Source organism: Neopsephotus bourkii, unplaced genomic scaffold, assembly GCF_033783945.1.
Source record: "Neopsephotus bourkii isolate Nb327-2 ecotype Australia unplaced genomic scaffold, CSIRO-AGI_Nbou_v1 NB_1051, whole genome shotgun sequence".
Lineage (NCBI taxonomy): Eukaryota > Metazoa > Chordata > Aves > Psittaciformes > Psittacidae > Neopsephotus > Neopsephotus bourkii.
Window position 1 is genome coordinate 181,386 of NW_026901540.1, and position 27,481 is coordinate 208,866.

A 27,481-nucleotide genomic window follows, 5' to 3' on the forward strand; every position below is an offset into this window, starting at 1 on the left:
ATTCAACATTTCATATAAGCATATATACAACAAATTTTCCTTGTTCCTACCTTATATTTGTCTACATTGCAAATCATTCCCCTTTACTATTCTGCTCCCATCTCTGTTTTTATGTAAGAAAAAGTAGTTCTTACAACTTGTTTCTACAGTTTGGTTTCTGCTCCGAGAATACAGCACATCGAAACAGACATTGTTGAAGCAACACAGCCCCCTAGTGTGGATGCAATTCAGAAGTTTAACTTCTATACAATTGTGAGAAGCTAACTTTAACCAGGCTACACATAGCACAAATTAGAACGACTGCTTAGAAAACCCATACCAGTGATTAATGTAGACTGTCAAATTTAATAGCTAAAATTATTTACATGTGGAGCAGTTCAGCTACCATTTGTGAGTGGAGATCTGCATCACTCCAGCAAGACAGAAATAAATCATGGACCTTAATTCTGATGTTTTGTATCTAAAGGACTGGAAAAACCCGGGGTATCTCTTGTGGAAGATAACCCATTTGCAGTGCCATTTTCAGCAGTTGGATTTTCAGTACTTATTCTGTTGTGCCAATAGAGCAAATTCAATCAGGATGCTGGTGCAGGCTGGGGGGAACAAACGGCCAGGATTCCCTGCTCAGATGGGCTTCTTCTTGTGGCTGTCTACGTACCCATGTAAACACTAGCTTCACAGCAGTAGTATGGAGGGAGCAGAAAAGGAGGCAGCCTGGAAACAAGTAAGCTGATCAAAATGTATTCACAGTTGCTCACCAGTATTGGTATCAATCTTAAATGTCTTTCCCAGTACTCTATTTCTGCTAGTCTTTACAGGCAAGTTCCAACATGTTTATACCAAACAAGCTTTTCTAGTCATATCTCGTATCACAGAATCATAGAATCACAGAAGAGTTAGGGTTGGAAATAACCTTAAGATCAACCAGTTCCAACCCCTCTGCCACGGGCAGGGATACCCCACACCAGATCTTGTCACCCAAGACTCCGTCCAACCTGGCCTCAGTTCCTATGGTGATCTTAGAAGACTTTGCATTTGTTCCACTCCCAACAGATACGCCTTTGATACAACCATGCAGAGCTTGCACACAGTATTCCAGGGAAATAAAACTGGTATTTTGTAACTAAGTCAGAAAATGGAAGATGGAATGCAGGATCATAGATTCAACATTTCATGGTGCAAGATACCCACCTAGATCAACTTTGCAGAACCCTTTGATGCAAAAGATGAAAATTCAGTTTTGACTCTGACAATAATCAAGACAGATCCCATCAGGAAAGATGACATTTTCTCAGGTGCTGAAGAAAGCAATGATGCACTGAATGAACTTTCTTTTTTTCTTTTCAGAGATGACTACTTATGCTGTACAATGTAATAACCATGCAGTATTTACACTTAGGCTTTTGAGATAATTTCCTGTCTGACTACAGAATCAGTTTGATTAACTAGTATGGGGTTAAGCCTTTTTACAAGCTTTAGATTTTCATCCAGCTGTCATGTATTCTGCTCACGTATTTTAATATTAATGCCAAGAAAAGCCCACGAAACATGAGACTTGAGGGAAAAAAATCCAGGTTTTTAACATTTAAATTTGGCCATAAATAAAGTGAACAAACATTATTTGCTCTCTATATATGGCAGATTGATTTAGCAATAAACATGAAGGTTTATATTACTGGAACTAAATTAGACGACTTCATAATCAGCTTTTAATTTGGTGCTTGTGCTCCTAAAGTTACACTGTTGTTCTCTATATTTCTGCATCAGTTAACCACCTCATCCCCCTTCCTGGCTAAAGTGCCCACTTCACAATTAATCTTCAATTATCTTCTGTGAAAAGGGCACATTTACCACCATCAGTGATCTCAAAAAGCTAAATCAGTGCTAACAATTTTAAGATGGGCATTTAAAATGCAATACATATAACAAGTTGCTATGCATTCATGTGCACAAAACCTTTTATCGGTTGCTACTTTTTAGGAAAACCCTGACATGCTTTATCCACAGACAAAAAGGAAGTAACTTCAGTAAAGACAACTGCTTTTGTAGCCTAATACTTTAAAAATAAGCACAGTAACCAAGAAACCATTTACAATCTTTAAAGCCCCCACCACATAAGGAATCGTCTGGTGGAGACATATTGCCCCTTTATCGGGTCCCCGCACTGCGGCTGCTGTTTGTGAAACTGTGCTTCCGCAAACACAGACAAGGCTGCAGGAATGCTACCCAGCTGCCTCAGTGGGTGAGATTCACAACACAGAGCCATGCTGTTCATGTTTAATGCTGCATTTCAACAGTATCCTGGGAGAACTGCAGCATCTCAAATCATCTACCCAGATGATTTGATCCCCTACGTTCTACACTTGTACCTACTTAGAAGCAACCTGAAGTCAGTGATCAAAACGATCATCCACTGTGGCTAATAATTACAATAATTTTAACAGCAAATAATGTATTTTATAACACAGTTTAAGAAAAGTTATGCAAGGCACTAAGTCTCATGAGCAAAACAGAGTGTTACAAACAGAACTAATTCTTTATTGAGGAAATGTCTGTGATTTGCCTCCCAAAAGTGGCCTCTTGAATTATTATTCTCCATAAAATCACCATAAAAATAACGTTAAACCATTTGAACAGAAATAACAGATACTTTTGGCTCTCTGGGAAGTCACACCTTTTTATTTACCTAATACAAGCACAGCCAACTCTCCTCCTCAAAAAAAGCACTGTGCTTCATCTATAAGGACAAACAAAATTAATTAGAATATATTTCTGTTGCAGCCCAAAATATAATAAGGGTCTTTTTCCTTGTGCTGATCAACATCCAGTGTATATTTTTTCCCAACAAAGTGGTTGATCAAAAACCCATAGATTTGTTTTAAAGTTTCATAAATAATTCATGACTGCATTTTACATACAAATTGACTCTTCCTTCAAAAGAAAAATTAATTTTATTTTTCCAGGAAAAATCAAAGAGATGTTTAGAAGCGAACAACAAAAAAGTTGTATAATACATTTCAAATATTATGTGTTAATGTAATTTATATGTAATCCATGTAAATTGATTTTTTTAACTGTGCAGTAAGACAAATCAGTGCAGGAACCCATATAATTTATCTGAGCTGTTTTCAACCTATGCAGCAACGGTACAATATCCTACAAATGAATTAGCGCTTGTGTAATCAATCGTAATCATATTTTTTATTTTTGTAAACAGCTTCATTTAATTTTCTTGGAATCCTTCTCCTCTTTTCATTTCAAATTTAAGTAGGCTGTAATTACAAATCTTTTTTGTCAGATGCATAGCAAACTTGTTTCATCTTTGTCACGGTGCTTATCAAAGTCAGCATACACAACTTCTTGATACAGACCTTGAAATAATAACCTTTGAGAGTTCAGCATACTACAAAATGAACTTTTAAAGGTGACCTGGAAAGCCAATAGGTAAATGAAGCTTAGCTCAGAAAGAAATGTCACATACCTCCAGCAAGTGGGCAATGGAAGAGAACTACATTCTGGTTTATCTAGTCTTCCTAGCCGTATTCCTTGATGCCAAATGAATGGTTCTACAACATCCTTGAAGGGACTTTGTATATTTGACTGTCTAAGTTATTCTGGTGGCACAGGAAACGTATTTTTAATTAAACCTGATGTGCAGCCAGCTTTCCTATGACACTTTTACCAAAGCATGGCTTCTGCATGAAGTAACCTTTTGCACTTCCATGGTTGGCAAAAATACATGTGAGCCACACAGGAGTATGCAGTCAGTTGGGAATCACCTTGGTGGCTGACGAAACCACAAGTGTTGAGAGTGCCAGCAGCAAAGGAAAGATAGAGGTCTATAAACATTTATTCTTTCTATCAGCTGTTACCCGATTGCACATTTTACTTCAATATTAAGGACTGATTTTTTTGTTTGTTCCCATTGCTTGGGATTTTGCAAGCCTCGTCAATGCTATGGCACACCGTAGAATTGGCAAATTAACATTGACAGGAAAGAAGACTGGCAGACAATAGGAGATAAGTTTTCCTACTGTTTGCACAGTAGGACTAGGAAACAAATGTCCTTGAGGTGAGATTTTTTGTTTCCACAGCAGGCAAAGTGTTCATTGCCTTAAGGAACTAAGCATAGCAGCAGTAAAACTTATTTTTATAGTCAACCATAGTTCCACTAGCCTCCGACTTTACAAATAACAAAACAGCACATCAGGTTTTGCCAGCTGTCTCTCATTACCTGCTTTTGTTTCCCTGTAATCTAATAAATCACAAGTTCACCAAACAGCCAAATGAAATTAAGTAGAGACAACTCACACACAGAGTTAAGTTACCTTTGGAATTTGATATATATATTCTAACTTACATCCTCCATTTGTTAAAAATAAAAAAATGTTTCTGCCATCAGTAACAGAATACAGTCAGGAGAAATTCACTCAGGTCACTGCCATAATTTTGCAAATGAACACTGCAATTCTCAGCTATATTTAATACAGGTTTTAGTTTATAATCAAACTTACACTGCACTATTTTTCTACCATTGTACTCACAATAGTGTTGAATCCAGAGGAACTCAGTAAGACGTTAGGAAATATACAAGGTTGGTGCTGAAGACATTGCAGTTGATGACCAAAAAAGAAAGGAAAATGGTAGAAAGCAGGTTAAAGGGAAAAAAAGGAAAGGGAAGAAAGATAATAAAGGGAGGAAATGAAAAAGACATGATATTTGCAAAGAACATCTGGAGTAATATTACAAAACAGCATGTGGAAATTATCTATGGTACTGCTGCTAAGTATCTAATTTGCTTTATAGGTAACAACAAAGGCAAAATCAGGACTAACAATATATAATAGTTTCACGACCAGATTCGCAAACTTCATACCTAAGGGAAAAAAAAAAAAATCAATTTGTGTGTGTGTGTATACAAAGAAAACACAAATATTTAAATAGGAAAAGGGGGAATGGGTTCAAACATAAACAAGGTAGATTTAGGTTAGTTATAAAGAAGAAATTCTTCACTGTGAGTGGTGAGGCACTGGCACAGGTTGCCCAAAGAAGTGGTAAATGCTCCATCACCGGCAGCGTTCAAGGCCAGGTTGCACAGGGCTTGGAGCAACCCAGACTAGTGGAAGGCATCCCTGCCCACAGTGGTTTGGTTGGAAACAGATGATCTTTAAGGTCCTTTCTAGGTCAAACCATTCTTGCATGCTATGATTCTATATGTTTAATTAGCAGCCAAGTATAAAACCAGCACTAAACCAAAACAAATTCAGTTACTTTAACTGTTGTAAGAAATCATGGGAGGAAAATTAATCCTATAATACAATTTAGAGAGAAATGCCCTTGAAATGGATGAAAGTGGAATAATTTCAAAACCTTATAAAATAAATGTCCTTTCTAAAAAAAACATCTATACTGAAGTTTGGTGGGTTTTCCTATTTACAGGTGACATGAAATAACTACATCAGTTAAATGTTAAAACCCTCAAGGTCTTCTAAATAGCCTGATTTGCTGCTCTGCCCTAAATATTAAATGAAATAGCAAAAAAGCTTCACAGTCAAGAAAAAAACCCCTCATTTTCTTTATTTCAGTTATGACACAGGACATAAACAGCAGAATGACAAAATTACATGACAAACAGTATAAAAATCCACTATTTGTCACTTTCAGGCACTTTCATAACTTTAAAAATCCCATGGTTCAACTGTTTATTTGAAAAGAAAAAAAAAAAATCCCTCCCTTCAGGAATTCAACTTCCTAATATTTAAGTATATTTTTAAGTGAATAATCATTTATTTTTCAAAATACCCATGTCATGATGAGGTGGATGCCAAAGAGAAATAAGTAATCTCAAATCCTATCACAGACTGCTGAAGGCAGTTACACAATGAAAGACCCCTTAAAAACGTTATTTTTAACGAAGTACATAAAAATCAAATTTCTCAAATAGTTGAACAAGTTGTTAATAAACAAAACAGCTGGTAATTTCTAACCATGGGGTTGTAAAGAACTTGATTTTCCTAACCTTTCTGAAAGGCAGCAGGCTCCTGGTATACATATATATATATATATATATAGCTCTATACTCTGTGACTCCTTGAGGAGACATCCCAACACAAAAAGACCTGATCTCTGTGAAGCATCAAACTACTCTGTGCATATCATGGAAGCAGCACACTAAAGGCAATGAAGCCAACTATCAGCGGCTGAAGTCACAGGTCATGATACAGAATAAGTTTTGAATGAGGAATGTCATACTCAACCCAAACATAGGTTAGCACTGAGGATAACAGACATCACATCCATCAAAACAAACACTGAAAATTTACTCTAAACAATCTCAGGGCTGTTTCTTTACATCACCAGCTTTCATCAGAGCCTTAATAGCTCTGGCCCTCATCTCAAGCTCCAGAAGCTCCAGCTGTTGTGCAGATGGCTGAACATCTTCTGATGGAGCAATGGCTAAGGTTGCTGCTTTAGGCTCCTTTGAGCTGGACTCTGCCAACCCCAGTATCTCATTCACGCTTTTTTCAATGTCCTTCTGAAGGTCGTCTAACTGACTGGCTCCACTTCTGACAGTGTTCTCTTGCACATCTGGGCCTTCTTCTTCATTGCATGGGCCTTCTATGTCACTATCATATGCATCTGCATTTATGCTGAGGACATCACTGTCTTCTCCCTTGCCTGTAACACAAGTGTAACAATCATACAGCTGCCAAACAGAAACATTTTTCTTTCAACTTATAGTATCACTTCTGCTTAAAGGGTTTCTCTGCAGATGAAGAGTTGCAAAAAAGATTCATGAAATGAAGACAACTAATTCCTCCTCTTTTTCTCCTCCAACTTTTAAGGCTGACCTAATGTAGACAATTGTTAATACATTTTTATGCCCATTTAGAACAGGCAGTATAGCAAAGCAGCAGTACCAGGAAGATTTATTCCATCCTATGGAGTTACATGATCTATCTTTCCAATTAAAATGTCATAAGGTTTTTTTATAACAAGGAAGACTCTGCAGTGCAAAACTGATTACTGTTTATCTTTAAAGTAAATTTAGTAAAGTTTTCAAAATGTACTTTTAGAAATGCCACTTTAAAATCATTTCATGTTTTTTTAAACAGAGTACTCTTTTACAGTAGTAAACCAAACTCCACTTACAATTCAGAATCTCTCAGAAGTCTTTCAGACACTTAACTCAGTAAAAACATGAATGTAGTTATGGCGTTGACTTTTAATGCTGGGTGAAAGTTGCATTTTATTAAAACATTAAAAAAAATAAAAATAGAGGAGGCAGTGCAACTTAAAAGAAAGTCAAAACTCTTAAGAGAACCTGAACAACTGTTCTCATAATTTAGCTACAGTGAGACTGCTGCTTTTGACAAACTGGCTTCAGAAATTATTAGTTCTTCACCAATCATTTCATCTATGGGAACTTACAGTAGGAATTGCTCCTGCTTAAAACAATTCATAGAATAGATCATGGTAAAGTCCTTGATTCTAAAGCTTTATAATCAGTTTAGGTAGTATTACTATCTAAGGGTGTAGCTGTGCTCCCTCTAATTAACAACAGGGCTCTAGAGCTAAGCATCTGTGGGTTTGAAATACATACAATTTCTTACCATAAAGATTCAAAGAAAGTTTACATTCCTTATGAAGACAGGCTGAGAGAGTTGGGCTTGTTCAGCCTGAAGAAGAAAACGCTCAGGAGAGACCTTAGAGCAGCTTCCAGTACCTAAAGGGGCCAACAAGAAACCTGGAGAGGGACTTTTCATAAGGGCACATACTGACAGAATAAGGGGGATTGGTTTAAGATGACAGTAAATTAGATTAGATATTAAGAAAAAAATCTTTACTCTGAGGGTGATGAGGCACTGGCACAGGTTGCCCAGAGAAGCTGTGGTTGTCCCATTCATGACAGTGTTCAAGGCCAGGTTGGACAGGGCTTGAAGCAACTAAATCTAGTGGAAGATGTCCCTGCCCGTGGCAAGGGAATTCGAACTAAATGATCTTTAAGGTCTCTTCCAACCCAAACCATTCTGAGAAAGTTACTTTAGTCTATAATGATTCTCTACATATCCAAAATACTCTTTTAAGATATATTCAGACAGTATTTCAAACCCATTTTTTAAATTTTGTTTAATTCTCCTTTGAAAATATGGGACAGCATGAAGACAAGGGAGCCAAATTCTTCTCAGCACTGCTCACTAACAGGATTAATGGCAATAGGCAAAAATTAAAACACAGGAAATTTCATCTGAACATACTTTTATACTTTGAGGGTGGTGAAACACCAGTGCAGGTTTCCCAGAGAGGTTGGGGAGTCTCTGTCCTTATACATATTCAAAACTCAACTGCACATGGTCCTAATCACCCTGCTCTAGCTGAGCAGGAGCATCAGGTTTAATGGTCTCAGAACAGTCCCTTCTAGTCTAAACAATTTTGTGACTGATTCTTAAAATTAGTGGGTTGACATCCGTCTTTAAAAGATTCCCTTTCATCGAATCACTGATTTAATTTTTTTTTTACTGTTACTTTCATCAATTCATACCTTTGAGTTCCTGAACCTCAAATTTGCAAGGCAGAAGTACAGATTTACAAGGACTGATCATCAGCAACAAAACAATCTATACAATCAAAATCCAAGCAAGTACGTCCTTTGTGAATTGCTCTTTTTTTAAGAGCCTGCAGTCACGATCTTGCTGACATTCAAAGTATATTAAAAAAACATTGACAATGCAATCTACCACAACAGGAACCTATAGTTTTAATACCTATAATTATCTTCCTATCACTGGCTTTTTTGCTCAAGATGCTCACACGTGTTTTACTGCTGGAAAACTTCTCAATTTTTTCTTAATAATTCTCAGTAAGAATGTTCTTTTGACATGAGCTCCAGATACAAGACAAACAATCCTTTAAAAAGGAATAAAGGAGGCTTTAAACTAGATGTGCTGGGGGAGGGGGGCATCATTCCATCCCAACACTCCCAGTCAGTTGTCAGCACCTATAATAAATGCTCAGAGCAATGTAGAGATATTCCGGCTGCTCCAGCCAATGAGCCAGCTTCATTTGGAGCTTGGCTCAGATGCCTCTATACAAACGCCCGTAGCATGGGGAACAAACAAGAGGAATTAGAGATGTGTGCTCGTCTATGGGGGTATGATGTAATAGGCATCACAGAAACATGGTGGGATGGCTCCTATGACTGGAGTGTTGGAATGGAAGGTTAAAGACTCTTTAGAAAAGACAGGCCTGGCAGGCACAGAGTGGGAGCTGCCTTTAATGTTAGGGATAGGCTGGAGAGTATGGAACTCTGCCTGGGGACAGGTGATCAGTTAACAGAGAGTCTGTGGGTCAAGGTTAAAGGGAAAACATTCATGGGAGACATTACTGTGGGGATCTGTTATAGACCACCTGATCAAAAGGAATATGCAGATGAAGCACTCTATAGGCAGATAGAAAAAGCCTCACGCTCACAGGCCCTCGTTCTCATGGGTGACTTCAACCACCCTGACATCTGTTGGAATGACGGTACGGCCCGGCACAAGCAATCCAGGAGGTTCCTTGATTGTGTGGAAGACAACTTCCTTCTGCAAGTAATAGAGGAACCGACAAGGAGAGGTGCCATGCTTGACTCATGCTCACCAACAGGGAAGCGCTCATCAGAAATGTGGCGCTCCAAGGCAGCCTTGGATGCAGCGACCACGAGATGGTTGAATTTGAGATCCTCAGGACAGTGAGAAGAGCGTGCAGCAAGCTCACTGCCCTGGACTTCAAGAGAGCAGACTTTGCCCTCTTCAGGAACCTGCTTAGTAAGGTTCCATGGGCTATAGCCCTAGAGGGCAGGGGGGCACAAGACTCTTGGTTGGTCTTCAAGGATCACCTGCTACAAGCTCAGGAGTGTTGCATCCCAACCAGAAGGAAGTGCAGCAGGAGGGCCAGGAGACCTCCTCGGATGGATAAGGAGCTGCTGAGGAAAATTCAAATGAAAAAAGAGTTTTATAGGAAGTGGAAGCAAGGACAGGTGGCCTGGTAAGAGTACAAGGAAGTTGTCCAGGAAGCTAGGGACCAGGTTAGGAAAGATAAGGCCCAGTTAGAATTAAACTTGGCTAGGGATATTAAGGATAACAGGAAGGGATTCTACAGGTACGTACCGAATAAAAAACAGACTAGGGAGAACGTAGGCCCCCTCAGGAAGCTCTCGGGTGAACTAGCTACACAGGATTTGGAGAAGACTGAGGTTCTGAATGACTTCTTTACCTCGGTCTTAACTGGCAAAGGCTCTGACTGCACCACCCAAGTCTTGGAAGGCAGCTGCAGGGACTGTGAGAATGAAGACCTTGGGCCCACTGTAGGAGAGGATCTGGTTCGAGACCATTTTAAAAATCTGAACACGCACAAGTCCATGGGACCTGATGAAATCCATCCACGGGTCCTGAAGGAGCTGGCAAAGGAAGTTGCTAAGCTACTGCCCAACATACTTGAAAAATCATGGCAGTCAGGTGAAGTTCCCGATGACTGGAAAAAGGGAAATATAACCCCCATTTTCAAAAAGGGGAAAATGGATAACCCGGGCAATTACAGACCAGTCAGTCTCACCTCTGTGCCTGGCAAAATCTTGGAGCAGGTTCTCCTGGAAGGCATGCTAAGGCACATGAAAAACAACAAGGTGCTTGGTGACAGCCAGCATGGCTTCACTAAGGGGAAATCCTGCCCAACCAATTTGGTGGCCTTCTATGATGGGGCTACAGAACTGATGGACAGTGGTAAAGCAGTTGATGTCATCTACCTGGACTTGAGTAAAGCATTCGACACTGTCCCACTCAACATTCTTGTCTCTAAATTGGAGAGACATCAATTTGATGAATGGACCACTCGGTGGATAAAGAACTGGCCGGAGGGCCGTACACAAAGAGTTGTGGTCAATGGCTCAAAGTCCAGCTGGAGAACAGTAACGAGTGGTGTCCCTCAGTGATCGGCGTTGGGACCGGTCTTGTTTAACATCTTCGTCACTGCCATGGACAGTGGGATTGAGCGCACCCTCAGCAAGTTTGCCGATGACACCAAGCTGTGTGGTTTGGTTGATACGCTGGAGGGAAGGAATGCCATCCAGAGGGACCTTGACACGCTTGTGAGGTGGGATGATGCCAACCTCATAAAGTTTAACCATGCCAAGTGCAAGGTCCTACACCTGGGTTGGAGCAATCCCAGGCACAGCTACAGGCTGGGCAGAGAAGAGATTCAGAGCAGCCCTGCAGAGAAGGACTTGGGGGTGTTGGTCAATGAGAAAATGAACATGAGCCGGCTTCAGTGTGTGCTTGCAGCCCAGAAAGCCAACCGTATCTTGGGCTGCATCAGAAGGGGCGTGACCAGCAGGTCGAAGGAGATGATCCTGCCCCTTTATTCTGCTCTCGTGAGACCTCACATGGAGTATTGTGTGCAGTTCTGGTGTCCTCAACATAAAAAGGACATGGATGTGTTGGAAAAGGTCCAGAGGAGGGCCACGAGAATGATCAGGGGACTGGAGCACCTCCCATATGAAGATCGGCTGAGAAAGTTGGGACTGTTCAGCCTGGAGAAGAGATGGCTGCGTGGAGACCTCACAGCAGCCTTCCAGTATCTGAAGGGGGCCTATAGGGATGCTGGGGAGGGACTCTTCATTAGGATATGTAGTGATAGGACAAGGGGTAATGGGTTAAAACTTAAACAGAGGAAGTTTAGATTTGATATAAGGAGGAAATTCTTTCCTGTTAGAGTGGTGAGGCACTGGAATGGGTTGCCCAGGGAGATTGTGAATGCTCCATCCCTGGCAGTGTTCAAGGCCAAGTTGGACGAGGCCTTGGGTGATATGGTTTAGAGCGAGGTGTCCCTGCCCATGGCAGGGGGTTGGAACTTGATGATCTTAAGGTCCTTTCCAACCCTAACTGTTCTATGATTCTATGATTCTATTTTAGAATGCCTTTTGGTACATGCATGCATTTAATTCATTAGCAGTACACAAAAGCCTTAGAAAAGATCTATTTTTCTTGGGGGCTTATGACATTCTTGCTATCCTGAGGGTGTGGAGAAAAAAATAATCACTACAGACTACTAAGAACGCTATTAATGCACATTTTCTGCTTAAAAAAAAATGAGGGGATGGGAGTGAGAGAGAGAGGCAGGCAAACAAACTAGTTCTTATTTTCTAGTCAAAAAAATCTCTAATTGGTTTTATAAGCAACAGTAACATTTTAAAACTAACTCCAAGGATTTTATTGATTCAAGATTAAAGATATTCACATAGAATCATAGAATCATATTCACTACTGATCACAGGCTATGATTTTTCATGGCATTTCAGTTCCAATTTAGAAATACTGCCTCCAAAAATGTATAATACAAGCTCATTGGCCTACAAATCTTAAATTAGCTGGTATGCTTTATTTCCCTCTTTTGAAGTGTGGTTTTACCCAGTAATAAAGATCATGGTTCATATTTCTCATTATATTTTTCATTTTGATAGCTTTTCAATTTTTCTTCAGCTACTGTTGCGAAATTCTTTTAGCACACTTAATTCCATTTTTTAATTTTATTTTATCCACTTTTGCTTATCCTCTCATTCTTTTTTTTTCTCCATAGCATAACACACTGCAGCTCAGCAGAACAATTATAGAGTTACATTTTTAAATTCATAGGGATGAATTTTGATTCTCAAAAGCTCTTTGAAGCTAACATGTTGAGTGGAGCCACTGTTACAGCCCAAAGACATCATGATACTCTGGTTGATTAAGTCATAAAAACAACAATGAAGCAATCACCTACAACAGTCATCAATTCCCTTTCATAACAGAAAAGTAAGAGATTTGCAGCAAATCTGTCAGTTCTTAGGTCAATCCATATAGTACAACAAGCAACATCTAAAGCATTCCTCACGAAGCCGTAACAACCTGCTCCTAAAAATTTTCATCCTTTTGACTCTTCCCTCTCTGTTTAATTCCCCGCACTAACAACTTCAGAAAAAAAAAAAAAACAACATTTTTTACAAAGTTATTCCAAGAGACATCTTTAAGACAACATTCTGAACTGCAAAACAGGAGCTGCAGGAAGCAAATAATGTTAGATCTTTGCAGGAGAGAAATACAGCTTAGAAGAATTTGCAAACCTCTTTGACTGGAAAAGCTGTTTCTGATGTTACTGCATATAGCTGGTCTAAATGAAAATAAGCAGACTGAGGCAGAATTCCTACAATTCTAGGGCTTTGTGCAAGGAAACAATACAGGATACAGGCAGTCGTTACACAGTGCTGATTTAATGACTGGAATATAACAAATACTGCTGCAGGTTAGGAAAACTGTTTCCTGGTGCAGCAGGTAATCAAATGTGTACCACTAACCTACCTGCTTTTGCATTTTCTACTCTTTCAATCACTGTAGTTTCTGAGTATCTCACCCACTACATTTTTGCATTTAAAAAGAGAAAATATACAAGGCAACATCCATCCTCAGAGAGTCAAAGATTTAAGCGTGCACTTCCCTGGCACTAACTTCAAGTAAAAATATGTCAGTTATTGGGAGTGGTGGGTGTTAAGCACCATACCACTGGACCTCAGCTCTGCAGTCAAAGCAAGCAAGGTACCACATACTAAGACTGAACAAAATTATAAGCAGTCCTTTGGCAAAAAATTATTATATTATAATGGATTTCTATGAGTATCAAAACAGAGTACTGTCAACTCTCCTGATCATCTCAACAGAAAGCAAAACTGACTCTAAAAGAATAGAGCAAATGGTAATAGCAGTATTAGGAATTGCCTGTACCAAGAAACTGAAATTACTGAGGTTTCTCTTCAGCTGAAAAACTGTATATGAAGAGCTAAACAAGCCTCACAAGAGCTTCAGATATGTTTTAGAAGCTAAAGTAGCAAATTTTGAACAGCTGCAATTTGCTTCTAGCCAAAGTTACTACAATGTCTTTTTCAATGTTCCCTTCTCCTTTTCTGAAACTGGTCCCAAGAGAAATGTTGTGACCCCATGCAAGCTGATTTCTAAGAAGGTGCTTCTCTTGCAGCTACAGTAGACTGCAGCTACTGGTCAAAAGAGAGCTGTCAGTTATCTGGAATTAGCCCCTGCCCAACAGCAAAAAAACAGATTTTCAGCCTTCTCCACTACATACCTTGTTTTGATTCTTGACTTTCCAGCTTGTCTTCTCTGAGACAGGAAGTAGAGTCTATACTGTTGTCCTGTCTGGAAACAAGTAAGAAAATATTTTAATCTACACTTTTTACAATTAAGAGAACTTTCTAAGAAGCATTTAATTTAATTGAAGAAATTACGTGGAAATTATGTGAAACTTAATTGGAGAAATTAAAGCAACTATTTCCACTATGCTCTGGCCTTTCAGACTAATAATCTTCACCAGCAGTCTCTTAGGAGCTTTTCTCTAAACAGTCACACAGCTGAATGACTTGAAAAAAAAATATAATTTCAGTTGCATTTATATAGTGTTTACTGTTTTCTTTCAAAATCAAGAAGCTATTTTCATGAAGTTACAATCATCCCACAACCATCCACCTCTCCTACATCACAACCTCACAGTTTCACAGAGGCACACTTTTTAGAAAGAAATGCAACTCGACTGAGATTGTGTTCAGAATCTGCATTTCTCTTATTTCTTCTATTTCAGGATTTTTACCCTTGACCTGCAAAGTTTCAACTCCTTTATACAAAATATGAGGAAAAGATACTTTATGAAGCATTCATGTCCTTCACACATTTTGCACAGATTAATTACATAAACTGTGAAAATACTGAGAAATATACAGGAAGGAGGAAGGCAGAAGGAATCAGAATCACAGGACAAATTCAATGGCCACATTTAGTGAGCATCTTGACAACTGAACCACCGATTTCCTACCCTAAATATTGGTGCGGCACTGATTTCATACATATTAATATGGAATCAGCGCAACTATGCTATGGTAGCTAAACAGCCCTATAAAAAGGATAGCAGTATTCTGGTAACACAGATGTAAATATAATGACTAACACTTGGGTTTTTTCCGTCATGACCTGAAGGCTTTTCCTAAAATTGAATACAGTTTGTTTTTTTTTTTTTTTTAAGGTGTCCAATCACTGTGTCAGGAGGGAGAACACCAAAACACTTTTAGCCATCCTGGTTTGAGAGAGAGTTATTTTGATTGCTTTTTCTCTTTCTGTAGTAGCAAACATTACAAATCAATAGACTGTTCTATCTATCCCACTTTCTGTACTCATCGCTACATAAATGTGTATGGCAGCATGGAATAAAAAAGAATGTGTAGCACACAGCACCCTGAAAGACTTCTAAGTGTTCTGCACCTTAGTAAAGAAAATGTACAGCCTTTTAATTTGCGTTGGAACTTCCATTCCAAGGCAGGGCTGAAAGAATGGAAACAACTAGATGTTCAAATAGATGTGCTGAGCAGAAAGTTCTGTATGTATGGCTAACTCCTTCAGAAAATTATTTAAACTTTGCCTCTTAACAAGAGAGTTTTCTAAGGTGCTTTCCATTCCAGTCATCAGTCTTGTATTACAAAGGCCAGAGGTGTGCAGGATGGATTACAGCCCTCACTCATTAGATGTAAAATAAACCCATGAATTCAACAAATAAAATTTGTCTGCTGTATGTGGTATCTCTGTGTGTATGTGTTGAACAAAAGGTCTGCTGTATGTGGTGGTTTAGACATGTTAACGAGACTCTCAGTCTCCCTGCTGTTAGGGGGAAAAGGAACACTGGACAATCACTGGACTTAAACATGACATCACCATGTTCAAGTTATTAAGTAGATCAAACAGAAAACAGACTGTGAGAAATTTTGCTCCAATACACACCCCCATGTGGTCACAGTTAACTGAGACTACTCCAGTTAGCCTGTGCAGTCTATACCAGGGGAAATACCCTCAGTACTCATAGCACAAGCCACAGCTTACGACCAAAGCTTCGCTGGTCCTCTGCTTTAATAAAGTGCCAGACTCTTGGATATTAACATTTCTCTACCCACCTCCACTACTGGGTGGGGTTAGGCCAGCTGCCAGCACAGACCACCAACAAAATCTGTCCATGACGCACTCACAGCACACCTTCCCAGGAATTTCATGCTTTGGTCTCTTGTCACTTGCCAAGGCTTATTTCACTCAGTTCTCCATTGTACTGTCCTGTCCATTAGGTTATGCATTTAATGGTGAGCCAACATAAGCACAAAGACCCGGCAAGGAGCCCAAGAAAATGGCAAGCAGAGAACCTTGAGTGACTTCACCAGTGTAGAGGGATCACCCTGCCTGAACTGCTCCTAGGGCTGTGAAAGTACAGCAACCAGTCCATCCTTCCGGCAATAAAACCTTGTGAGAGCAGTCAGCTAGAGAAATCACTTTATAGACTGAAGTGTATTACTGTCTACAGGGGGAAAGCAGTCTTTATGGGATGCTGTGGAAGAGCATTTCAGGATTGCCCAAAACATACTGGCAGATGTCTTTTAAGGGGAATGTAGAAACATGTAAGGCAGCATGGGATATTCAGAGGAAGAAAACGGGTGGAAAGAGGGAGAGACCAGGAAAAAAAAAGAAAAAAAGAAAAAAAAGAAAAAATTATAAAGGGCCAGCAGAGCATAAACAGATTTGCCCTGCCTTCTTACTGAACTCTATCACCATACCATTCTTCCAAATGAGAGGATACTAATCTCTGTATACATACATACATACATATATGTAGTGTGCCTGCAACTGCAAAGGAGATCATAGAGGCCTGCAGAACTGTGCTGCCACAAACCAGACAGAATAAAAAATGTGTGCGTTTCCTCAAGGAAGTTCAATGTCATGCATCAGCATGTATGTAGATGCTTGTAATTCACTAAGAAACCTCAGGCTGGTCTAGCCAGCAAGTATGAGAGGTCTCGGCGTCAGGTACCACATACACAACTCCTAATGATTAGTCACTTGACCTTCGACCAAAATAAGCTGGCGATATACCCTGCTCATCACTAAGAGCAAAAGCAGCTCATGCTGCCCCTACCCTAACCTTCCTCACACGCACACAATTCATCATTTTGAACTGAACATCTGAACACCTCTGCACTGGACAGCACCATGGGAAAGTCAGACTTCAAACAAACAGTATCCAGGCAAGAAACTTCGCATCTCTGGTATCACCCTGAGCTCCAATGCCAAATTTCACTAAGGAATTACAATCACTCCTTTGACAGAAGCCTCAGAGCTTCTGAGGTCTAGCATTAGCTGAAATCACCTACACCCATTTTAACAGCTACACAAGAAGAAATTATCAAATAAAGAAAACCCACACACCAGAACCTGTAAAGTTTCCTCCTGTTGCCTTGACAGTATCACTGATTGAAGTAAATCAATGCTCTCTTTAAAGAAACATATGTCAGCAATTTTTTTTAAAACCAGAAGTACTTCTATAGCACATTTTACTCCTTCCAAATTGACTGCATTCAACTGTTTTTCTGAACTTTCACTACTTCATTTAACAGGCAGGCATTCTGCACCATCTTGTGGCCAAGCAGAAGCATTTCAGTTCCGTTTAGTTTTGGTCTTAACTTGTTAACCTTGTTTAGTTTGTTAGTAAAAATACTTTTTGTCCTAATTACCTATATTGCTTATAGGGTTAATGATGGGTAGTATAACATCATGTCTTCAAACAATGGCAGCAGAAGATGTATTAACCTAAACTTAAGACACAGCACACCAGCATACACATTTAATACCCTCTTCCACGCCATGCTCGTAAGTGATCATAGTGATTTGTATCTCCATATTCTTAACAGTCTTTAAAGCTACTTCCCCCTCAGCATAACAGTTAAGTTCAAAGTCACTCTTGAAAGAGATAAACTCAGCATTTTATTATTATTTTTAAAGAGAAAAACATTTGCACAGTATATTCTCTTCAGCAGAAAGAAGCTAACTACTACACTTCATTGGTGACAAATGCTATGAATATCTATTTGCCCTATGCTAGCTTTTCACATTGACATGCTCCACACTAGTGCACTGTTAACCTGGGCTCACATACATGGATTCTGTATAGAACCTATTACTTCCAGAAATCTGCACAGCTGACAAAGAAATTTAGGTTTGAGGGTAGTTGGGTACAACTCCAGCAGATTATGAAGAGTGGGGTAAAAGGCAGCACAGGTTAGGAAAAGGGGTACTGGTCAAAAGAGTGGATAGCTAAGGATTAAAACTGCAACACTGGTTGGTCACTAGGATATCAACCTTCAGTAGTCGAAACTGTTGTCAGAGACCAGGAGGAAAAGTTCTGTGACAGAAAAACCAGGAGGAAAAGTTCTGTGACAGAAAAATGTATCTTAATGTCATGCAAGAAGACAGCCTGACAACATAAGATACAGTCATGCTGAGACTTTCGTTACAGGGCTTTTAACTGTTGTTAAGAAACATACATCTAAATCTCTGAAGTGAGCCTTGAAATCAGTATCTCTGCTATTTTTGGCATAAAGGGTATGTACCTTCCTAAACTAAAATTTGTCTTTGCAGTTCCAAGTCTAAAAAACATTTCTAGTTGAGTCCCAGGTCCTCATAAGCTTCCTGAAAATTTCTGTTCTAAGGGCAGTTTTCCAGGACAAATGAGAACTAAAAAAAAAAGTCCTTAGGAAGTAGTGGTCCTCAGGAAAGGTATCCTAAATGACAGACGCTAATCAGTTTAATGAGCTATGAAAGGTACATCAGTCTGATTACAGGTGAAGTTTGAAGATACCAGAACACAAGACAGTGAACAGATGCCAAACGCAGATATATCTATTCAGTGACTCATGTAGCCTATTGTTCTAGTGATTCCAAACAGTGAAGATAACCAAATTACCCTAAAGGTGTAAATATCAGATGGCAATTGCATGCTGGAACAGCCCAGTACCCAGCAGCAAAACATGTTAAAACAAGGCACACCTTTAAAATACTAACCTTTCTAGAACAAAACAAGCAATACTGGACTCATGACTGCAAAGCACTAAAAAGCCTATGAATTCTTGAAAGGGTGAATATTAAATTGCAGATTTTCACACAGTAAAAAAATAAGCACATTAGATTTCCAAAGCAAAAGATAATTTGTTCACATTATACACATGAATATATGATCACTAACAATACTAGCATGCTTGTTCTCTCACTATATGTTTTATTACAACAAATAATTTACTTAGTCTTTCTGTAAGAGGGAATTTCAAGAGTCAATTCAGGGAACAGGAAAAGAACAGGACATGAACTGGCTAACTCTTTTTAATTAATTATCTGTCATTTAGTTTGGAAGTGTGGCATACAACAATGCTCTTGGTTTAACAATATTCCACTGCAGACAGTAACACAGAAACAGTAACAAAAATCTGAGAACTGCATAACCAAAAATCTACACAAAGCCGAAGTAACAAAGCTATCTATTGTAACAGCAATTTACAGTTATTGGCAAATACTTGCCCTGCTTCTTCAGTTCTCTTGTTGGCTTATTCCAGGATTTGCAGTGTTTAACTCAGGAAGCAGCTAGCGACAAAATAACAGAGCAAGTGTTTTACATGCTAATGGAAGCATGTGAAACTTTTACAGAGCTGAAATTTAGGAATAAGCCTCAGGACTTCCAGTTCTGATGTCAGAATGAGGATACGTGCAGTAGAAAAAGGAAGGCTCAATGTTCAATTTACAATTACAGATGCAACACCATCCAAAGCTTCACATAAAGATCTGCATTTTGCAATCTTTCCTGCACCTGAAGAAACTAAATCTCTGCTCCTTTTAGATGGTACAGACAGGAAGCTGGTGTTTAGAGACAGGTAACTCTCTATGGCGGCAGGAAGAGGGATGGTCAAACTACACCCTTCTAAGAAAGCCTGTATTTTTTAATACACTTGCAATTTCTTCAGATGTATTAATTTAGGGTTTCTGGATTTCTACTGATATATAGATTGCTGAAGGTACAAGTTCGTTGATTTTTTTTCTTTTAAGGAACAATAAAAGAATAAAAGAAATAAACTGATGTTTCCAATCAGTTAACAATTTTTTTACTTGAGTATCATTTGCTTTTCACATTCTGCCCTCCCATGTTTACATGTCCATGAAAACAATTAAGATAAGCTGTATTTAAACAAAAAAGCTTTAATGTTGTGTCACTGATAAAATGCAGAAAAAAGTATTTATTTACAAGAAAATAAATAATAAAGACAAACTAGGAAGAATGAACAGTAAGAATAAAAAAAAAAAGAAAGTGCCTTTTTAATTCTGAAAAGTCTTTTTTCTTCCAGGGCAGACAAATTCACCCATTTAAACTCAGGTTACAATTAAAAATGGGAAAACGATTACAAACAACCAAAGTTTATCTTACCAGTGCCTTTTTCCCTGTTTGTTCACTCTTGCATCTTTAGCTTCCCTGCGTACTGACTGACTTGTTTCTGTTCTGGCTGAAACACAAGTTTTCTGAAGTTTTGCAAACTTGCATTTACATTTATTTACACAGAGGTTACAAAAACAGTTAACCTAAATGCCAAAAGATTAGACCTATTTAGTAAAAAGGGCTTGTGGAATTTTACAGTTGTAAAAGTGTAATACTGATCTACTTACTGAGCACTGTGCTTAATGATTAATATAAAACCTTAATTTTCCCCATTTCACCTACTTCTTCCTATTCCTTTATTTCTCTATCATCGAAACAGCTTTCCCATTGTTTTGTTGTTTTTATTGTTAAAGCTAACACAGCTGACCTACGACACAAGGCTCTGAGATAGCACTCATCTGTGTAGCAGTACCATTTTTTCACCCGCTGCATTGTAAGGGGAATGAAGTCACAATTCCTACATCAACATATCTTGCCTGACCAGCTTGGTTGGATCTGAAATATTAATCAGGGTGGAGATAGAGATACAAGAATGAGGGGCACCTCAACGATTCTGTTTGTCAAAGGAAGCAATCTGCTCTATAAGTTTGATCAATATCTCTCAGGTTTTTACTTTTTTAAACATAATTTCCTATTTTTGCTCTCAGTTACTCCTCACGTCTTTCATCAGCAACATCAGGTGACCTAGCTTTGTCAGGTTTTGGTAACTGCAGCAATGCTTAAAGAACTTGGCCAGTTTTAATTCTGCTATACCTCACCACAGCTATGAGAAAAGGTAAACAATACCAACTCACTTTGATTTACTCACTGCTTATACCTGGAATATTATTCATGCAACATAAAACCAGTAGATTCCCAAACTGCAATTCATATCCTATGGATGTGTTTTCCTGGAACTTTCGTACTTGCCACAGGCAACAGGGTTATTTAGTATCTTCTGACACCTGCTATTTAAAAAAAAAGTAAATCCCACTTGCTTTCCTTATTTTTTTTTCAACTCATTAATTGTCAATAAGAATTTCCTCTTTTTAGGCTTTTAGTAGCCCAAATTATTACTATAAAGTAATGCATATAAGCAAGACTTCACTCAATCTACTGTCATAAATACATGTCTCAAGAGTAGTTTGGAAACACCTTCCAGCCATGGAGCTATGCAGCCATGAAACTGCCTTCCTGAAATCCAGCAGCACTAATCCTGCCATACCTCTTAAAGGTGAAGAGCATTTAATGTATTTCACAACAGTAAAGAGCTCGTGAATTAGGCCTTAAAGAAATCATGTAATTTCTCCAAAAATCAAAATCCTGGGCCATTTTTCATGGTTTCCTCAGCCAACCAGTTTGTTTTCTCATTTTATTTAGAAATTTACTGGCAAAATATCAGTCCTTTAACAGAGACTCCTTTAAACAGAGACCTGGTATTTAACATATTTTGTATTTTTTTTGTTTTTTTTTTTTTTTTTTTTATAGCCAGCAGTGGGCGATGTCCAAAATAAGAAAATTGATCTACATAAATGGGTGTACTGACACCATTCACAGATCATGTAAGCAATAAATAGCAAAAAGGAGAGTACAGTCACAAATCAGCTCTAAATGGAACGCCAGAAGAAACAGTGCCAGAAAGTATTAAAACTACCACACGAGAAAAACTGAAACATCACTTAACTTAGTGTCATTCAATTTGCTAGTATATTTGTATGATGAGATGTGATCAAAGAAAAACTACTTCATTCAATAACTTGTTCTTAGTCAAAGACAGGATCAGAAACCAGGTCAGTTAAATCAAAAATACTGACCAGAATGTGAGATACGGATTATTATCACCACCTTTCCTAATCATTTGTTTCTAGTTGGTACACCTAAATGAACTAACTAAACCAGCAACTACAAGGAACTTTAATGTGCTAACCTAACATTGGCATATTGTCTTGTATTGTGTCAGAGGTTTATCAAGTTTGTGCACTGAATCAGTGGACCAACTGTAATCAGGTCAGCAATGAAAATGGAAAAGCTTTCTATTTTGTCTTTTACAACCAAGTTAGACTCAAAAAATTGTGGGTGTTAACTAGTAACTTTGTTTTTCCCTTCACTACTTCTATAGAAACTGTTGGAATTAGTTCACCTATTCAATAAACTGACTTTGCAATATACTACAAAAGACTTGTCTTCAAATAACAGACAAGTATTTTAAGAAAAGGTTAAAAAGTACTGGCCTTTTTGAAACTGACAAATGCCAATCTAAAACCAAGAAATTAGAAGCTTATGTTCTTGAAACTCTAGACATTCTATAACATCCCTGACTGAGAACATGTGGCTTCAATTGGGTCAGGAATGAAGGAACAGGAGAGTGGATGAGGAGTGATATACCTCAGCTGAATTGAAAATAAACAGTTCACTGACCTAAGTGGGAAGGGACTACTTAACCTGCTTTATCTCACTGAAAGAACATTAACCTAACCCATATTACTTCACTTCTGCTGCAGGCTAGGGGTGTGCACATGTTCAATTACCACACCTCAGCTAGTGGGCAGTAAAACCACTATGAAACCCAGTTATGTGCTTCAGACAACATTATAAGGTGACAAAGTCATTTTATAGTTTAGCACTTGCTAGCAGTCACAGCTCACTGTCATTCAACTGAAGTAATCACATAGTCAAGGATATAGTGACCAAGTCTTCCAATGTTCTATTTGATCACTTCTCATAAAAAATGACTGCATTGTTCAGTAATCTTAAATTCAATGTTTTGTCTTTTACTCACTGACGGACTGATTCACCTCCAGTCTTGCCTCTTTCGTCTGCTTCCTCTTCAGGATCAGAATCAGCTCCAATCTTGCCTAGATACACACAATTTCAAACATGAAAATTTAAGCAGGTGATATAATTAATGTTACATAGTTAGGCTTACTCTTAACAATAGCAACCAGCAGATTTTTTCTTCTCAGTTAAAGCAGATGCTCTAAAATTAGACTTAATCAAAACCAAAAACCTTATTTGTGAGTTTTCTGCTAGCCACAGAGCTGGCATTTTTCAGTTCTACAGTATTATGAAAATACCCAACAGAATACACATTGCTAGTACAACACTATAGATGCTAAAAATAAAGCACAGGAGACAAAAATAATACAAGGTACTCTGCAACATTCAAGATTCAAAGAGTTTCACTTCATTGAGAAGACAGAATAAGTTTACAAATAAATTCTAGAGGCCTCAAATAACAAGTTCAAGAAGATAATGAAAAGCTGGAATGTCATAACCTTAATCTAAGTACATGAACCATTTGTCTCAGCAGAGCAGAGGGATCCACTCATAATCTTTTAACTACACCAAATATCCTAGTACAATTTCTACTGTAACTGAACTAGTATTGCAGTTATGCAGATTTCCCTGCAGAGAATCAGGAAGCAGTTTACTGTCAGATTATCTAAGTTAATGGATTTCAAACAATACCTCTATACTCCTAGGTTTGGTGGGGGGGGGTGTTGGTTTGTTTGTTTTGGTGGGGTTTTTTTTTTGAGTCAAAAGCTTTGTTCTTCATTTGGGTACTAAAGAAAAGAAGCTTATACTACTGCTTTCTGAATGTGTTCTGAATAGTTTCTAAGTCAATGGACAATTTTGTTCAAGCTTAAAACGTCAAAACCAGCATATATATATATATATATACACACCCCATACATGCTATTAACAGGTGTATATACATAACACTAACATATGTATGCATACTAATATGTGAAAGTAATAATAAGTAATATATACTTATTAGTGCATATATGTATTTATAAAGTAACTAGAAAGAGAGTGAAAACCCAGTTTAGAAGCAGACTGTTTTCTGGGGTACAGTGGCACTTAGAAGTTTCATACATACCTTCAAGTATCTTCAACAGCTTTTTTTCAGATAATAGCTCCAACTGCTCCAAGCAAAGCCTTTTGATTTCATCCATGGAACAGTTCTAAGACAGATAAGACAGACCACAATCTACTGAAAATTTCTGCAGAAAGAGTAATCATGAATAAAAGAGTAATCATAGTAAGTAGCACTCCAACTGTGTTGAATGAAGACTTAACTCAGAATGCAAGTCCCCTCCCTATTCTGACCCGCATTGACAGAACTGCTGAAGAACACCAGTTAGGCGTTTCAGCTTTGACAACTACCAAAAATAGTGTGTATGCTTTTTTCTGGAATGGTGGTAAGGAGGTGAAGCAATACACAGTATCAGTTACTTGACCTATGGCTTGGGAGTTTTTACTGCAGCTGCAACACTGAACAGTAGAAATATTGGGCCATGTGTCTGAAGCACAGAACACCAAACAACTAGAGCCCTGTTTGGTCCTAATTCTCCATCACTCGGGAGCAGGTGAATCACATAATTAAGCAACAACATTTTAAAAACTATTAACAAACACTTGCGTTGCAGGTAGCACTTTGTCTGCAGCCTCTTCTGCACAGGCTAGTAACCTAACCTACTTTTACCAAGTCCTGCAGTTCACAAGACTCAAAGGGCACACGTACTAAGCCAGTAAAACTAGGAATACTACCGCTGAAGTCCACAAAAGTTACAACTTCAGAAGCTATTTATCAAGAAGGAGTTTTATTGCCTCATCATTTAATGCCATACAAAGAAATTCAGCTGACACGAACAGAAATCGAGCTTTCATTAAGAAATCAGCATATCTATTAGTGAACAACACTACTGAATCTTAGTGCACACAATTATGAAATTCCTTTTGCATTTACCTAACAAGTAGAGACAGACAGTATGCAAATATGCAGCCCACAGTTCAGCAATGGCTGAGCACTGGAAGAAAGAAGTAAGCTGAAATAACTACATCAAATCTTAAGAAAGTCTCACTTTCAAAAACATAAATGTCAAAGGCATTTGTTTAAGAAATACACAGGCAGCTTTTAAGCTGGAAATCCACTACATGCGAGAGATAAAAGTGCTTTGTTACACAAGCATTCAAGCTTGTAAAAAAGGGTATATAAAACGTATGTACAAAAGGTGTGTTTCAGTACCTTTAAAATATCAGGGAGCATCTTCTGTAGTTTTTTCTCTCCTATAACACAGAAACACTGTTGAAGCATTTCTTTTTTGTCTGTGATGTAGAAACTGACAGGTTTGAGTGACACACTGAGATCTAATCCTCCTTCTTCTATATCACTGAGTTGATCAGCTTCTTCCACTTTTTCTCCAGATGGCACGCTGCATTTTGCTTCCTATAATAAAAGAGAACTAGTAGTGTTTCCGCCTTTTTTAGTGAACTGCAGAAGAAAGAAACCTACAGCCTCATTCATGCTTGCAATAGTTTTCCCTTCATAAGTGTAAGGTGCATCTTAAGGTGGACTTCTGAACTTCCCTACAGTGTTTTAGCTTGCAAGGTAACTGCATTACAGAAGCTACACTTCTAGATACTGAAATCATTCTTATGATAGAGGAACTTTTAAAAGTTAAGGAAGTGAAACATACTTTTAAACGCTCGCTGTAAAATTTTAGCTGCAAATACCTAGCTGCTGTTTATACGTGAAAGCACCCTTTAAAGCAGCAGAAATGCAGCTCTCTGATTTGCTGTACAATAACATCAGCAATCTCGTAATTTACAGCTAGAAACACGCTTTGACACCCCACGCACCACTGAGGAGGGTGCGTCACGCGAGTGCGTGTCCTGGCGCACCTACATCTCCTCGGACAGACCCACACCCAGGGCCGGTCACGGACCAGCCTCACCCCGGCGGCCGCACCGGCCGGTCTCTGCCCGAGCATGACCGGTACGGACAGCAGCCGGCCGCAACCGCCAGCAGAGGAGAAGGCACGGCCGCTGGCCCACAGCCCCTGTCGTCGTCAAACGGCAGCGACTGCCGGGCGTCACGGAAGGGAGACGGGCGGACGGCAGCGGGAAGCGGCCCGAGCTCTCTCAGTTCGAGACGGAAGAGACACGGCAGCGTTAGGCTGCCCCTCCCTCCCTACCTCTGTGGCGCCGTGGTTAGACTCAGTCCTCCGCCGCTTCCTGTCACCGCTGTCCGCCGCGGCTCCCTCGGGGCAGCAGGAGCGCGACCGGCGCCGCTTCTTGTCGCGGGAGGACTTCCTGCCCGGCATCCCCCCGCGGGGCCCGCCGACTCCGCATCTACGCGCAGCCACCGGCCCGCCTTCCGGCGGAGCCTTCACAGGCGGCCGCGCCGCGTGCCACGCCTCTTCCGGCGGCCTCTGAGGGGAGCGAGGTCCGGTCTGCGGAGCCCTGGCCGCGATGGGACAGCTGCTGTATGGGCAACGGACCCGGCCGCTCTTTGGCCTCAGGCGGGTGCCGCTGTCGCGCTCCGCAGGCTTTCCGCTTGCCGGGGCCCGGAGCGGTCTTGGGACGCTCCTGTAATGTTTTTCGGGTAGCGAGGTGAGGATACAACTGTTCGCAAACGTAGGCAAGCCACCCATTTACAGAAGTATCTTTGACCCTTCGTAGGTACGGTTTAATCTCCACGGGACCTCCGTGGGCTGCAGGGGCTCAGCAGCCTCACCATGTTTTGCACCACAGGCTGCAGGGGAATTTCTGCTCTGGCATCTGCAATACCTCCTGCCCTCCTTCTGCACTGACATTGGTGTCTGCAGGGCTGTTGCTTTCACAGGTTCTCACTCCTCTCTTTGTCTGCAGTTGCCGTTCAATATATATATATATATATATATATATATATAGGATTGCATATGCAATGCCAGGTTGGATGGGGCTTTGAGCAACCTGGTCTAGTGGAAGGTGTCCCTGCCTGTCAAGAGCGGTTGGAACTAGATGATCTTTAAGATCCCTCACAACCCAAATTGTTCTATGATCTTGCTGCTGAACATTTAATCTCACAGCATATTCAGTACACATTATTAAAAGGTGAGAAATGTCTGCTGTTTCAAGACTTTAGATTTGTTGATACTTTAAAGGAGAGTGAGGGAAAAAAAAAAGGAAAATGATCATAGGACATAGTAACTGATCAACTTAAGCTGACTGCTTAACTAAATATTTTAGACAAATAACTTCACAGAATTGGAACCAGCAGGTTGTAAGGTCTCCTAAATCATTTAGTTACCTCTTTAGTACTGATCTACAGTACTACTCTTCTCTAGTGGATTAATTTAGCATATTACATCATAGA

General features: G+C 39.4%; 1 protein-coding gene across 1 annotated transcript; it reads right to left on the reverse strand.

The window, feature by feature from the left end:
* Positions 1 to 5,553: 5,553 nt before the first annotated feature.
* On the reverse strand, positions 5,554 to 26,591 carry CAAP1 (caspase activity and apoptosis inhibitor 1). The gene is made up of 6 exons (XM_061361039.1): positions 26,319 to 26,591; positions 25,370 to 25,570; positions 24,221 to 24,305; positions 23,117 to 23,192; positions 14,146 to 14,216; positions 5,554 to 6,678 (listed from the first exon to the last, which is right to left on the reverse strand). Exons 1-6 carry the CDS (start codon positions 26,445 to 26,447, stop codon positions 6,335 to 6,337), a joined length of 906 nt encoding a protein of 301 aa, XP_061217023.1. The 5' UTR covers positions 26,448 to 26,591; the 3' UTR covers positions 5,554 to 6,334.
* Positions 26,592 to 27,481: the final 890 nt, after the last annotated feature.

What these genes read in the sequence shown, in the direction of transcription:
- CAAP1 (XM_061361039.1), bottom strand. Translation starts at nt 26,447, where the DNA reads ATGCCGGGCAGGAAGTCCTCCCGCGACAAGAAGCGGCGCCGGTCGCGC. An exon ending in CTAACCACGGCGCCACAGAG is followed by an intron (nt 25,571 to 26,318) that starts GTAGGGAGGGAG and finishes CTTTTATTATAG; the next exon opens with GAAGCAAAATGCAGCGTGCC. An exon ending in TGCTCCCTGATATTTTAAAG is followed by an intron (nt 24,306 to 25,369) that starts GTACTGAAACAC and finishes TATCTGTCTTAG; the next exon opens with AACTGTTCCATGGATGAAAT.